The 14,829-nt window shown below is 42.1% G+C and overlaps 1 protein-coding gene across 2 annotated transcripts in view; it reads right to left on the reverse strand.

Annotated features, from left to right (window-relative positions):
- Positions 1-14,829, reverse strand: part of POLQ (DNA polymerase theta) — a 98,177-nt gene that overhangs the window by 48,939 nt on the left and 34,409 nt on the right. For both annotated transcript variants that reach the window (XM_058661953.1, XM_058661954.1), the window contains 5 exons: positions 12,355-12,559; positions 11,755-11,897; positions 3,407-3,600; positions 2,222-2,346; positions 816-1,059 (listed from right to left, as the gene is read on the reverse strand). In XM_058661953.1, the coding sequence (XP_058517936.1) occupies positions 816-1,059; positions 2,222-2,346; positions 3,407-3,600; positions 11,755-11,897; positions 12,355-12,559 (911 nt within the window). The remainder of the gene's footprint in view (positions 1-815; positions 1,060-2,221; positions 2,347-3,406; positions 3,601-11,754; positions 11,898-12,354; positions 12,560-14,829) is intronic.

Here is a 14,829-nt window from a genome sequence, read left to right on the forward strand (position 1 = left end):
CCCTCTTAACCCTTTCACATAAATAAATAAATCTAAAAAAAAAAAGTGTATGTGCTAAGCAAGCACTCTGAGCTCTTCTAGGAACTGGGGAATAATACTGAACAAAAGAAAAGTATCTCTTCCAAGGTGTTTATCTGCTTCCTGGAGGATTTAGAAACTGAACCAATGTTTAAGATGCATTCTGTGCCACTTGCTAGTAAGAGTTGCATATAAAAATGCAGCATAAAAAAGAACTGGGTACTTCCATAACTTGTAAGTGATATAATATGGGAAGGTTTTAACATGGAAGATTTTTTTAAGCAGAAGCCTTAAAAAAGGTGAAAGTCAATAAACTCTCACTGAAAACACGTCCTACACAGTATCAACTCTGGACATTTATGAAGGGACTAGAGAGCATTAGCCAGTATTTACTAGAGGGGTGGGACCTAGAAGAAACAGCAGCGAATGGATTCTTGCTTTCTGCCTCAGGTCCAAGTCAGAGGCATTGAGACAAACTGGTTTCAATAAAAACACCTGGAGCTCACAGACGGACAGGAATCAGAGTAGAACCCAGGGTAAGTCTTGGTATTACTAACTTTGATCAAAATAGATTCTGGCCTTGCAGCTGAGGCACAAGCACCCGAGTCCATAACCCCCACAGCAGCCAGCCAGCTGTATTTCTGATTACCAGCTTCAGCCTGGCCCAGGCTTAGCTGTTGTTGCAGACATCTGAGGAGTGAACCAGTACATAGGCTATCTCTATGTGCGTTTCAAATGAAACAGATTTTTATTTAAAAAACAAAAACAAGAACAGAGGTATAGAGGGGTTTTCTTACCTTTTAAAAGGTGCAGCATTTTTCAGAGCCACCTCCACCTCGGTAACAGTGGCTCTAGCAAGATCTGCCACCGTGACAAAGCCAGAAGCATAGAGAAACCTGGCTCTCTGAGCATTAAGTAAGGATACCCGGACCAGGTCACACAGCTCCCTCTGGATGCCAAAAGCAAGACGCTTCTGAAATTGGGAGAGTAGAAGCTCCATGTTGTACCAACCCAGGCGGTTGGAAAATACTGTAATCATCCCTAGAACAGTCAATGAATACATGTTCAATTAAAAAGTCCTTACAGATCATACCTACATCTCTTTGCTTTCCTGGTTTTGCTTTTTTAATGGAAGAATCAGAAGGCTTCACAAGTTCCAAGGTGCAGTGCACATGAGAGCAGACAAACATTAACAGCCTAACTAATTAACAATAAAATACCACTTGTTGGAAATTCAAAGCACACAAAGAAGCCCTCGTCCTACTTCATTCCTCTTTCATGCTTCTCTCTTTCTTATTTGCAAACAGACGAAGGACATAGTGAAAAGAAAGTGGGTGAAATGAAAGTAATCAAAATGTTCCAGTGCTGGGAGGACTCCAAAAACTGAAGTTTCCATTATTACTTTCTTCAAATAAGGGTTACTCAGCTCAACAACTATATCCTCTTGAAATAAGAGGCCAGGGCAGCAAAGTGCCCAGTCATTAAGAAAGTTACTTCCCTATGAGAACATTAACCCTAGAGGCAATGTTGGAGATGCCAGTTAACAGAACAAGAAGTCCCTCCCTTCTAATTGCCCTCCTCCACATTTTCTCAGTGTCCACTGGAATGCACAAATCTTCTTACACACGTAAATACACACATCCTCAATGCGCTGTTTCCTGCCAACAAGCTTTGTATGAGCATTGCTTGGTAAAATAGGTCCAGAATTGTATCCTTTACCAAGCTTGGAACATGGAGTTCACATGTTAAGGAAACCAGAGCTTCCCCAGAAAAAGAGACATTAAACACAACAGTCAGACAGAAATCCAGAAACCCTTCTCATCTGCCAACTTTGGCCTAAATAACCAGAACCTTGATGCCAAAGGGAGACCACTAAGAAACTTGTCTCTCTTGCTTCTTTTTAAAAAGCAAAGAAAAAAATAAAACCCTAAAGTAAGAATACAAAAAAATCAAGGAGAGGGACAGTAAACACTCAACTTTAACGATTGCAAAAGGAAGAGATCCAGAAACATGATTTGTGTTGCCAAGTCCTCCACATCAGGGCACGTCCGCAGAAGAGCAATACTTTATCTTTTGATAACGATAAGGACTGGACAAAATAATGACACTTTTAAAGAGGATTATTTTATAAAATGGATTTAGAATACAATCTTAACTTGACCTCAAGAGATAGAGTTAAATAAAGGGGAAGTCGTTCACTGACCTGCATAAACAGCAGCTGACTGCTGCAAGGACTGAATCTGTCCACGACTGCATCCATATTTCTGGTTAATTTCCTTTAAGGGAACTTCACTGATTAAATCCAATAACACAAGACTTGTGAAAAACCTAAACACCAATCAACAAAAGCATAGTAAAAGGTTGCTGTGTCTACTATTAAAGCATCATGTGTGCTGCAAAACTAAGAACCAAAAAGGCAACAGAGGGTTTACACACTGAGGCAAAATGCTCATACATACAGCGTTAGTGCACAAAGACTGAGCTCAATGTGTGCAAAGCCACTTTCACTGCTAAAGCAAATAAATCATGTCAACACGACAAAATAAGTAAATAAATAAAAAGATCTCCTGTATTTTCATTCTGCAAACAACTTTAAAGAAATATCACTGAGTTTAAGAAATACAATAGCACATAACTTAGAGGCTTGATATAGTTAATCACATTTCAATGAAATGACAGAATTTGACTATGAGTTTGATTTGAAAGGAAACAGTAACAACCCACATATATAAATTCTTATATTTATACTTGACCATACTGTAAACTATACATGAATGCTTACGACTAATATCTTTCATATTTTTCAAAGAAACGAAAATTCTCTGAAGTGTACTTCTCCACATGCCACTTTTAATTTGTTCTAACCTACTGCTAATTAGTCATATCTGAGAATGATGCATGACTACAGGTGAAGCCACAGCAAGTGGGCAGCTTTTCCAATCACATCTTCTTTAAGAAAGACTAAAGTTCTATTTTGGAAGGTTTTAATATGCAATATTTAGCAATGACTGCTAAACTACACACTGCAGAAAGAAACTGGAACATCAGTAAAATTCAGTAAAGATAGAAAGCTGAAAAATTCACTATAGTCAGCAATGAAAGTGATTACAGGAAACTAGACACCTGCTGTATGCCAAACACTGTGTTAAACATGTGGGACAGCCCAGGCTCTGGATGCTTACCTTTCAAAAAAAAGATTTATTCTATTTTTATTGGAAAGGCAGATGTGCAGAGAGGAGGAGGGACAGACAGAAAAATCTTCTCTTCACTTGTTCAGCCTCTAAGTGGCCACAACGGCCAGAGATGAGCCAAGCCAGGAGCCAGGAGCTTCCTCCAACTCTCCCCGCAGGTGCAGGGTCCCAAGGCTCTGGGGCCACTGGATGCCCACCTTTTATGGATGGCCATTTGTCGGTGCTGTCTCTCCGTTCTGGCTATTACTTTTCCTTTCACACAGCGAGCCAAGAACGCTTCTTCAACTCCTACTAGCTCTGCCACCCTTTTCATAGAAGTTGGCAACTTCTCCCAAAAACAGAAAAATCGATACCAATCAATAGTAGTCCAATCCTCAAACATGGGTGTTACCTAAAAGGAAGATTCATCGATCATTAAATAAAAATTGCTGCACAACAGAAGGAACAGAATTATAAATATCAAGCTCATATTGAAGACAAACGCCTCACCATTTAGAAAAAAATTTCTAATTGAGATTAAACCTCATTTAGATATGAACATGACTTATTCACAGATCATTCACTGCCAGAACAAAAGGAAAAGACAATTAAGCATACAAAGTGGTTATTGTAGCACCCAAATCTTTAATCACAGACCACCGATGGAAAAACTACAATTTTTATACAATTCAAAGAATTCTGTAATTTTCTTTTAAAGATTTTATTTTTATTTGAAAAGCAGAATTGCAGAGAGAAGAGCTAGAGACAGGCCTTCCAGTCAATAGTTCACTTCCCAGATAGTTGCAATGGCAAGAGTTGGCAAAAGTCAGGAGCCAGGACACCTCCGGGTCTCCCACGTGGGTACAGAGGCCCAAGGATTCGAGCCATCATCTGCTGCTTTCTCAGACCATTAATCAGGGAGCTGGAAAGAAAGCGGAGCAGCTGGGACACAAACCGGCATCCATAAGGAATGCCAACACCACAGGTAGAAGTTTAGCGTACTATGCCACAATGCAGCCCTCTCCCAAAAATTCTGTAATTTTCAAGAAATAATAAAGAAAAAATTGGAGGAGGGAAGACTCACAACTCAAGTTCTTACATTATCTAAAATGTATAGAACTAAACAAAAAAAAAAAAATTGAGACATGCAAAAAAACAGAAAAGTGTGTCCCAAGCACAGACAGAAAAAGGCAGGCAAAACCAACAATTATGTGAGCCCAGCTTCATGGCACAGCAGGTAAAGCCAGCCTGAAACACCAGCACCCCATGCTGCCACTGGTTCGGGTCTTAACTGTTACATTTCCAATCTAGCTCACTGCTAACATGGCTGGGAATCATGGGACAATATCTACCCCATCCCTACTGCCCCCCCCAACCCCTCCTCTGTAATTAGAAATAAACAAAAGAAAAAACACATAGGCAGAGAGGCAGGGAGAAAAAAGACAGCTATGAGGGGCCGGTGATGTGGTGCACAGAGTTGAACTGCAATCTGCAACATCTTACATCCCTTATTGCCCATATTTGAGTCCCAGATGCTCAATTTCAGATCCAGCTCCCTGCAAATGTTCCTCAGGAAACAGTAAAAGATGGTCCCAGTGCCTAGGGCCCTGGCAGTCCGTGTGGGAGATCATGATGGAGGCCAGGCCCCAACATGGCTCAACTCAACACTGCAGCCATTTGGGAAGTGAACCTTGGAATGAAAGATCCTTCCCCTCTCCCTCCTCATTCTTCCATCTCTCCATCTCTCACTCTGCTTTCCAAATAAATAATAAATATTTTTAAGACTTCAAAACAGATATTATAAAATTAACAAAGAACAAAAAAACCTCAAGTCTGAAAAAGGAAAGCATGACGAAGTCTTAAAAAGCACAGATGACTGAAGAAAAGAGTTAAGTGACAATGCTGTAATTGAAAAGCACAATAGGCCACATGTTACTCTGTTTCTAAGGTCCAGGCAAGCTGGTCCTAGCTTCAAATGATAATTCCGTCTTCCTAAGTGTGCTCAGCTTCCTAGGGAGCTCAGGGTTGGCTGAGTCATCTGGAATGTTGAGATTACTGTCACCACTCCATAACCAGGCTGACCAGCTGCTTTGGCTCACTTGTATCATTCTAGTCTGAGAAGTGTTTTCCCCATAAACGCATATAGCAAACAGGTTTTGCCTTTTCCCCCACATAGAAGTAACAGCAGTGAAGACATCTGTAATGGAATCACAAACTATTGTGGCCTAAAGCCATCAAGTACAGACACCACTGGGACTACAACCATACACATTTCAACGTGTAATTTTTCCTCTTTTTTTAAAGTACATTTGTAAGCTCAAAGCTGAGCAGAAGCGATTCTACTTTTTCCATTTGGATACTGAGTTGCCTATATTTTCTCCCTTCCAACTGCTGCTCCCCTTTATCTTCCTTAGGTTATTTTTGCTCCCAAAATTTGAATGAAAATGTCGTGCATTTCATTTTTCTTTTTGAAAGACACCTGTTTGTCACTTTGTTCAAATATAAATGTTCCGTTATGCTTTTGGAATAAATTTCCTTCTGTAATTTAAAAAAAAAGCACAATAATTGAAATGAATAACTCACTAAAGAGTTCAAAAATATAAGGGCACTTCAAAAATTTCATTAAAACAGCTGAAAGGATGGTCATTCTGGTGCAAAAAAAGTTTATGTCCATGCATATGTTTCCAAATACAGACTTTGTGTCTAGAGATTCCCTCACATGTCTATCTAAACAAGAATACAAAAGAATCAGCAAACACGAAGATATGTTGACAGATTATGCTAATCAAAAAGGAGTGAAAAATGAAGCAAAAATGAACAAAGCATCAGAGAAATATGAGAAAATATTAACTGCACCAATTATGCAAAAATGAATGTAGCAGAAGAAGCAAACAACAAAAACCCTCAGAAATTACTGCTAAGTTTCACAACCTGATGAAAAGCACTCCTTGAAGTAAACAAGCAGCTCAGTAAACTCCATGTAGGATAAATGCAAAAAGATAGGTAACCAGATGCGTAACAGTCAAAATGCTAACTAAAGAAAAAGTACATTTTAGATGCAGAAAACAAAACCCAAGAGATTATATGCAATGTGCCAGGGTTTGTATGTGGTATGCTACCGAAAGTTTTATGTGTTAGAAGCTTGGTCCGCTGTGTGGCAATAGAAGAATGCAACCTCTAAGAGGTGTGATCTACCATGAGGGCCATGGGTCCCTGGGGCCCAGCCTTCAGATGCAAGTGCTGGTCTCTGGGGGTGAGTCCTTCAGAGACCCAGCGGTTAAAAGGCCTGAGCTCGGCCTCACCCAGTCTCCCTCTGCCTCCAGCCAAGCCTGAGATCTTCCGACTACACAGGCTCCTGCCGCTGTGATCCACCAGAAAGACGACAAACCACCGGGGCTGTCTCATGTTAAATTCTGGTCTCCGCTCTGGCTCCAGCTTCCTGCTGATGCTAACCCTGGAAGGTACTGATGGTTGTTCAAGTAACTGGATTTCTGCCTCAGCTCCACACATGTGAGACAGAAACCTGGACTGAGTTTCCAGCTTCCAGTTCTGACCTGGTCGAGCCTCAAGTTACTGCAAGCATTTGGAGAGTGAACCAACGAATTGACGTGCTTTCATTTTCTTTCTCTGTCTCAAATAACAATTTAAAAACAAAACAAAAACCCTCAAACCAATGCCCTAATCTTCCATTTATACAAGGGCAAAGTAAACTCGAAGCAAGTAAGAAAATAACAAGAACTTTATGAATAGAGAGTAAATATTTATAAAGAAAATTGAATAAACCCAAACAGGCAAGATCAAAAAGATAACAGAATAGAAGAAAACTGCATTTTAGAGTGATGAAGAAATTAAAACAGAAAACAATTTACTAAAATCAGGAATTGGAAGAGTGCATCCCAGAATTCACTGGATGATACCAAATTGAATTATCTAAAAGAAATGGATGTCTGGAAACATACTAACTAAAAAAAAAAAAAAAAAAAAAAAACCTAATTCTAGAGAAATAACACAAAACTTGAACATGTGCAGAACAAGTAAAATCATTTTTAAAAAATACATTTCAAAGAAAACTCTAGACCTGATTAGATGGCCTGACCGGTGAAATCTACCAAGTAAAAATTAGCAGCAATCCCCTACATAATATTCAAAAAAATTGAAGAGAAAACAATACATCCTAAATCATTTGGTTGAAATGTAAGGATTCTCAACACTTGCACATCAAATCTAGCAGCATATTAAAAGAACTACACACTGTGACCAAGTAGGATTTACCAAAATGTTCAAGATGGTTATAATGCCCAATAAACAGTTCCATTTACATGGTGATCACATGAGGATGTAAACAGATGCAGAAAAAGAAATCGAAACCTAATGACCTTTCATGATTAAAAAATTTTTTTTTGAACTAGGAAAGGGAAAAACTTTCTCTGATAAAAAATCTTAAGAAAGCCTACAGCTAGCATAACTTGATGATAAATGATTGAATATCTTCCCTGTAAGATCAGGAACAAGACAAAGATGAAGGATCTTGCCATTTCCAGCCCACATTCCTGGCCAAGACAGCGAGGCAAGTTAATAACTAGAATGAAAGAAACAAAACTATCTCTACTTCAATGGCATGATCTTGTATCAGCCAACAAGATGAATATTTTTCAGTATTAAAAACTGATGTGTCAATAGTTTTTCTATACATGTTGATAGCTAATCCTAAGCTTATATTTAGAAAGCACTTTATTTACAATTCACAAAAAGAAGCCTCAAAAATAAAAGTTTAGAAATAAATTTAACACAAGCATAAAACTGTGCTCTGAACACTTCAAAAATTGGCATAACCAATTAAGGACCTAAACAAATGCAACAATAGCGTATATTCACAGACCACAGTACCTGCCAGTGAGTGTCGGGGAAGGGATGGACTGTGTCGGACTGACCCATGACACTAACCAGCTCAGAAGAGAACTAGGTCTTGCAGCAGATTTTGTGGGGAATCGTGGGTTTACGCCTGTGGGACTGCCATATCATCTGGTTTACTCAAGGGACTATGGTGGTTAAGGGCTAAGCTAGGTAGCACCAGGGAATTCAACAACACTCACGGGTGCTGGAGTTGAGAACAGGCCAGGCTGGTCCAGGCTGGTCCAGGCTGTAGCACCCACAGGAACCCCAAGAATTGGGGGTGGGACAGGCTAGGCCACAACATCCACCAGCACACGCAAAGACTGACACTTGTGGGAGTAGACTGTGCCAGGTAAAGGCCTAACACTCACTGGCACACATGAAATCTGGGTCTAAAAGTGAGCCAGTGGAGTACTGGTGAAGTACTCCCATGGTGGGTCGTACCTCCTGCTGGTGAACATAGGAGTCAGGGCTAGGCATTAGTTAGGCTGGGCAAGGATGCTTCACTTGCTGGTAGTTGTGTGGGTTGCCCCTGTTGTGTGCAGCAGACCAGGCAGAGCTAGGTCAAACCATAACACACTAGCATGTGTGGGAGCCATGCTGAGCTAGGCTAGGCTATCACATTATGGGATTGCACAAAAGCCAGAGATGGGGGCTGACTAGGCAGGGCTAGGCTACAGCACGCACAAGAGAGAATTGGGACTGGGTGCGGAACAGGCCACACAAGGCTGCAGTATCAGATGGCAAAGGCCAAGTTGGGTTTTGGGTTATGTTGGGCTGGGTCAGAGCAAACACTGGCATGCACAAGATTTATGGCTGGGAGCAAGCTTGGTGGAGGACTTGAGGAGACACCCCTTCTGGGCTGCGGTTCCTACTAGTGAGCACTAGAGTTGGAATGGGGGCAGCAATCTGGGTTGACATGGCTTTAGCATCCCTCGGCATGCATGTGGACTCAGTCTGGGGTATGCCAGACTAGTCTTGGCTCCAGCATTCACCAGTGCTCACAAGAGCCAGGGTAGGTATAGGACAGGCTGGGTGGGCTAGGTCTCAGAACTGCTGGGTCTGAGGGTGGACCGGGCATGGCTTGGTTGTAGCACTTAACAGTGAGAGCCGGAATGTATGTGGGCCAGTCAGGCAAGGCCGCTGTTTCTGCAAAAAAAGGAGGTGGGCCAAGGACCCATCAGTGTGTGTGAGATCTGCCACTGGGGGGGTGACCTGATAGAGAAACTTAAGTAATTCCTCTATCAGGACGCAGTCCCTGCAGGTGAGTGCAAGAACCAAAGCTGGGAGCAGCTCAGACCAAGCCAGGCTACAGTACCAGCTGGCGTATGTGTGGGTCAGGACTCGGGGCAGACCAGTCCAGGTCAGTTCATAGCACCCACTTAGAGATGTGAGAACCAGGATGTGATGGACAGGCCACAGTAGACCACAACATCAACCAGTTCACATTAGGGCCGGGACTGGGGCTGGCTTGGACAGGCTAAGCTGAAGCACCTGCCAGCAGGAGCTAGAACTGGAGGCAGATTGGGCCAGGCCTGGCTACAGCCCCAACTGGTGGATGCCAAGGTGAGGCAAGCCATGCCAGACTGGGTCGCAGCTCCCACTAGCACACTTAAAACCGGATGGAGGATGAGCCCAGCAAGGGAGCTGCAGGAGTTTCCCTTTTTGGGCCACTGCTCCTTCTGGTGAGTATAAGAGCTGAGACCAGGGCCAGACCAGTTGGACAGGGCTACAGTACTCACTGGCCAGTACATGAATTGGGTTTGGCACCAGGCTGGGCTAAGTGACCATATCCACTGGTGCATGCATTAGCCAGAATAAGCGCAGGCTGGTTGGACTTTGCCACAGCATCAGCTGGCAAGTCCTGGGTCTGGGGGCAAATTGTCAGACTAGACCGCAGAACCACCTGGAAAGTACAAGATCAGAGGTTGGGGGTGGGCCTGGTAGAATAACTGTGGGCACCTCTTTGATTGGCCTGCAGCTCCCACTGGTGAGCATGAGCACCAGAGCTGGGAGTGGGCCTGGCTGGACAGGCAGCGGCCCCCACCATCATGAGTGTGGACTGTATACAAAGATTGGTCAAGAGCCGACTGGGACGTGGGATGAACTGGACCATTCTGCTGCACACACCAGAATGCACAGGAACTGGGGTTAGGGCCAGGTCTGGTGGCAGTTATTGGGGTCACTCCAACTAGGCTGCAGTTGCCATTGGTGTACATGAGGGCAGAGTGTGTGGTGGTCAGGGTTAGGCTAAGCTGTAGCATCTACTACTGGTTTGCATATGAGATGGGGCTGGGGACAGAACTGACCAGGTGACTACAAGCACCAGTGTGTGTGTAGGCTGATGTGGGTAATGGACTGACCCAGACCCCACACTGCCTGGGGTCTTGGGGCTCACCTCTGGTGATGTTTCCCGCTGCAACTGGACCAGTGAACTCAGAACTCCAACCACAGGGAAAATCACAGGTTCTGTGTTCTGACCGTGGAGTTGCATGTGTCAGAAGTGCACCTCCACAGATGCTGAGGCCTGTGCTGTAGATGCCCATGGGGAACATGACAACCAGTTTCCTGAGGACTGCAGAGGATGTCTAGCACCACGGAGGGCAGAACCAATTGGAAAGTTCTCCCAGACAAGTTTTCTGGGCAAATGGAGACTCTAAAGTGGACTATGTCAGCCAATGGACCTTAGAAGGATTCCCTCAACCCTGGAGCAACAAAATCAACAGCATCTCAAAATTATCAAAACCACTGAAGTAGTATCCTCAGAATATATTCCACAAAGGGGAACATGGATGATATCAGGTGGCCACTCCCTATTCCCAGTTACTGATGTGGTTGGCCTGCTGGGAGTGGCCCTCTCCCCTTCTCTTTCCACTTTCCCCAAATACCAGAACAAAAAAGATTTGGAGGCAGTTGTCTCATATACTTTCCCCATTCCTCAACCCTCCCCACCTTAACTGTTGGTCCACATGAGCATGCATCTCTCAACTAAACATCAAAATTAAAATGAATTTATTATTAAATGAATTTATTATTTAAAAAAAATTATTGTTAGGGCCTGGCTTGATGGTCAGTGGCTAAATTCTTGCTGGGATCTCATACGGGCACTGGTTCATGTCCCAGATACTCCGCTTCCCATCCAGCTTCCTGCTTGTGGCCTGGGAAAGCAGGTCTTTATTATAAGAATGTTAGTTCCAAGTATCTTAACATTAATCTTTTTAAGTAGCAATTTTAATACTTTTTCTAAACTTTTTTTGCTTTTTACTTTATGAACATTGGGACTGACCGAGGTTCTCTCTTTGCTTTATTTGCTGGAATTCCAAACCAAAGTTTGAAAGAGCTACCATAAGTAGCTTAATGGCACGACCATTCACGACCAGCCTTTGCCTGAGTTTGTACATGTGATCTTACCTCCAATCTCCTCATATCCCACTGCCCTTTGCTATTCCCTTAAGACAGACTGTTTTAGCTACCTCAAATTATTTTAAAAACAGATTAAAGGTCTCCAGAACATTCAGTTTATTATTTTAAAACAATTTTAATCTTAGCCTCTTCTCCATTCCCCACTAACCTGGTCAACAAAAACAGATAATACGATCCCTTGCGGCAACTCTGATGCATAGTTTATTTTTTCTGTTTTCTAAAATGTAATACTTAAAAAGATAAAACTTACCAAATAAACAATATGAAGGTCATTTTCTAAAACAAAGCCCTTCATTGCTCTTTGGAGGTCAGCAAAAATATCTAAGGTATCAGTTGGAGAAAGTGAAGAAGAAAGAGTAGCTGAACCTAGATGTGTTGGATGATATACCTTTCCTGGTGAAATAGAGTTTTAAATACTGTCAGTTTTCCAAAGGCCAATAATTATAAATATGAATAAGTAAGCATAAATAACTATAAATAATTACAAACATTTGTTTATACCCAAAAGGCTCAGGACAATGCAAAATACTGGGAACAATCCAAAGAGATAGGAAATATAGTACTTAGAAATAAAACAAACCAAAGCACCACTCTGCACTCCTTAACTAACCCTCTTGGATTGACAAATTTTACCAAAAAACATCTAGGCCAACACATAGAAATTTCTAAGCAGACATGATGCCATCTGAAGTGACTGAATTATCAAGTGATACATTGTTTAAAAAATTGCTTTCCCTTTATACTCCTTGAAAAACCCATTTTCTTTTATGCAGCAATGTTATACACTCTGAGTCAGTAAAGATGAAAACATGGAAAAGTGAGTCATTTGCTGCTGAGAAGTCACATTTACCTTCTGTTCCATCACCGGTTTCTGTAATCTGGATGAACTCATTTTCGAGGAGCCATATCACACAGGCCTCAATTGCTCCAAGCTCGCCAGAAGGTTGATTTCCCTGAATTTCCTGCTTTCCTTCTTTCATGCTTGCAGCCAAAAATGTACAAGACGCATAAGTCTGCATATCTTGTGATGTACTTGCCACTTTGCCAACTATTATCTGACAGAAAAATGTTAAAAAATTTTTGTAATTTTTCATAAGATATGCAAGCATGACATTGTACTACAGCAAGTAAACCCACTCACTGCCTGCAACACCAGCGTCCCACACAGGGACAGAGTCAAGTCCCAGCTGCTCCATTTCCCTTCCAGCTCCCCGTTAATGCACATGGTAAAGCAACAGACGATGGCCCAAGTACTTAGACTCCTGACACCCACAAGGGAGATCCAAAAGATTATCATGGCTTCCGGCTTTCAGCTCTGACCATTTTGGCCATCTGAGGAGTAAACCAGCACATAGAAGAGTTCCTTCCCTATCTCTAACTTTCAAATAAATATTTTTAAAAATGCAAAACACAAAAAGACGTGAGACCCTCATGATATAAAGGAAATGAAGGGACTTTATTCTCTTAAAAATGTTCTTAAAGAACCCAACACAAGTGATTAAATCCTTGTTTTGAATGCACCAGGATCCCATATGGGTACTGGTTTGTGTCCCAGCTGCTCCACTTCACATCAAGCTCCCTGCTTATGGTTAGGAAAGCAGGAGAGAGCCCAAAGCCTTGGGACCCTGCAACTGTGTGGGAGACCCAAAGAAGCTCCTGGCTTCCGGTTTCAGATCAGCTCAGCTCCAGCCATTGCAGCCATTTGGGAAGTGAATCAGCAGATAGAAGATATTCCTCTGTTTCTCCCCTTTGTAAATCTGACTTTCCACTAAAAAGAGATAATTTTTGATTAAAAGTTCTTAGAATTTGGGCTGACACTGAGGTACAGCTGGATAAGCCTCTGCTTGCAATGCCAGCATCTCATATCGGGGCACTGGTTCAAATCCCAGCTGCTTCATTTCTGATCCAGCCTCTTGCCAATGTGCCTGAGGAGAGATGGCCTAAGTACTTGGCTCTCTAGCATCCATGAGGGAGGGCAGAAGGAAGTTTCTGGCTCCTGGCTTCATCCTAGACCTGGTTGTATGGTCATTTGGGGAGTGAATGAGTGTATGGCAGATCGTGCACTCTAACTCTGTCTCACTACCTTTTAAGTAAATAAAAAATCTTTTATAAACCTCGGGCCCGGCAGCATGGCCTAGCGGCTAAAGTCCTCGCCTTGAATGCCCCAGGATCCCATATGGGCGCCAGTTCTAATCCCGGCAGCTCCACTTCCTATCCAGCTCCCTGCTTGTGGCCTGGGAAAGCAGTCGAGGATGGTCCAAAGCTTCGGAACCCTGCACCCGCATGGGAGACCCTGGAAGAGGTTCCTGGTTCCCCGCATCGGATCGGCGTGCACCGGCCCGTTGTGGCTCACTTGGGGAGTGAATCATCAGATGGAAGATCTTCCTCTCTGTCTCTCCTCCTCTGTATATCTGACTTTGTAATAAAAATAAATAAATCTTTAAAAAAAAGTCTTAAATCTTAAATATTTTTTTAAAAACCTTAAAATATCACAATCTTAATGTGGAGACTTGGTGAACTCTTCTATCGCTGTAACTACCGATAACACCTATGAACAATACAAATAATGACAATTTGTCCTTAAAAGTAGAAAAAAGTTTCTGATAAGTAAAAACAATTAATCATTATCATTTAAAATTTTGAAACAACAGTTATAAAAGAGGTAGGGATGGTTCACAACGATGAACCAGATCAACTCTTTCAATTCTTCCTCTGAGATATCCAGGCACGGAGGAATGGTGCTACGGAATAACCCTTCTGGGTGAGAATAAGTGCAGAAAAAGAGGAAGTCAGTTGTGCCTTCTGGATATTGTTTCTCACAACCCTCCAATATGTATCTACTAATTAGCTTTCTGCCTTCTTTCACTCTATACTGTATACATCAAACCAGCATAAACAGCACTCTCATTCTTTCAATAATCACAAATAAAGGGCTTAGTAAAACTTTTTTTGCATTAACTAGATATTTGGGTTTTTCCAGCTATTTTATCATCAACAAAACTCAGTAAGCGTTTCAGTACATTTCAGTTGATATGACTTCACAGACACACTGCTAAATAAGGTACCTAGAGGTAACAGTGGTCCAGGTGACAAGGGGGAATGCACACCTTCTACTGCAGTACTATGATCAGCTTACCCTCTAGTGTTTCAGCAGTATATAAAATAAATGTTCAGAATATAAAAGTCCCTACTTACTATAATCTCCACCAACCATATGTTGTCAAGTGCTTTCCTTTTTTTTTTTTGCCCCCCCCCCCCACTAACAGTTAATGAGGAGAGAAACACAGTTCCAGGTACTAGAGTCACTAGTTCTTGCAGTGTATCC

The sequence above is a fragment of the Ochotona princeps genome, chromosome 3 (assembly GCF_030435755.1).
Source record: "Ochotona princeps isolate mOchPri1 chromosome 3, mOchPri1.hap1, whole genome shotgun sequence".
Lineage (NCBI taxonomy): Eukaryota > Metazoa > Chordata > Mammalia > Lagomorpha > Ochotonidae > Ochotona > Ochotona princeps.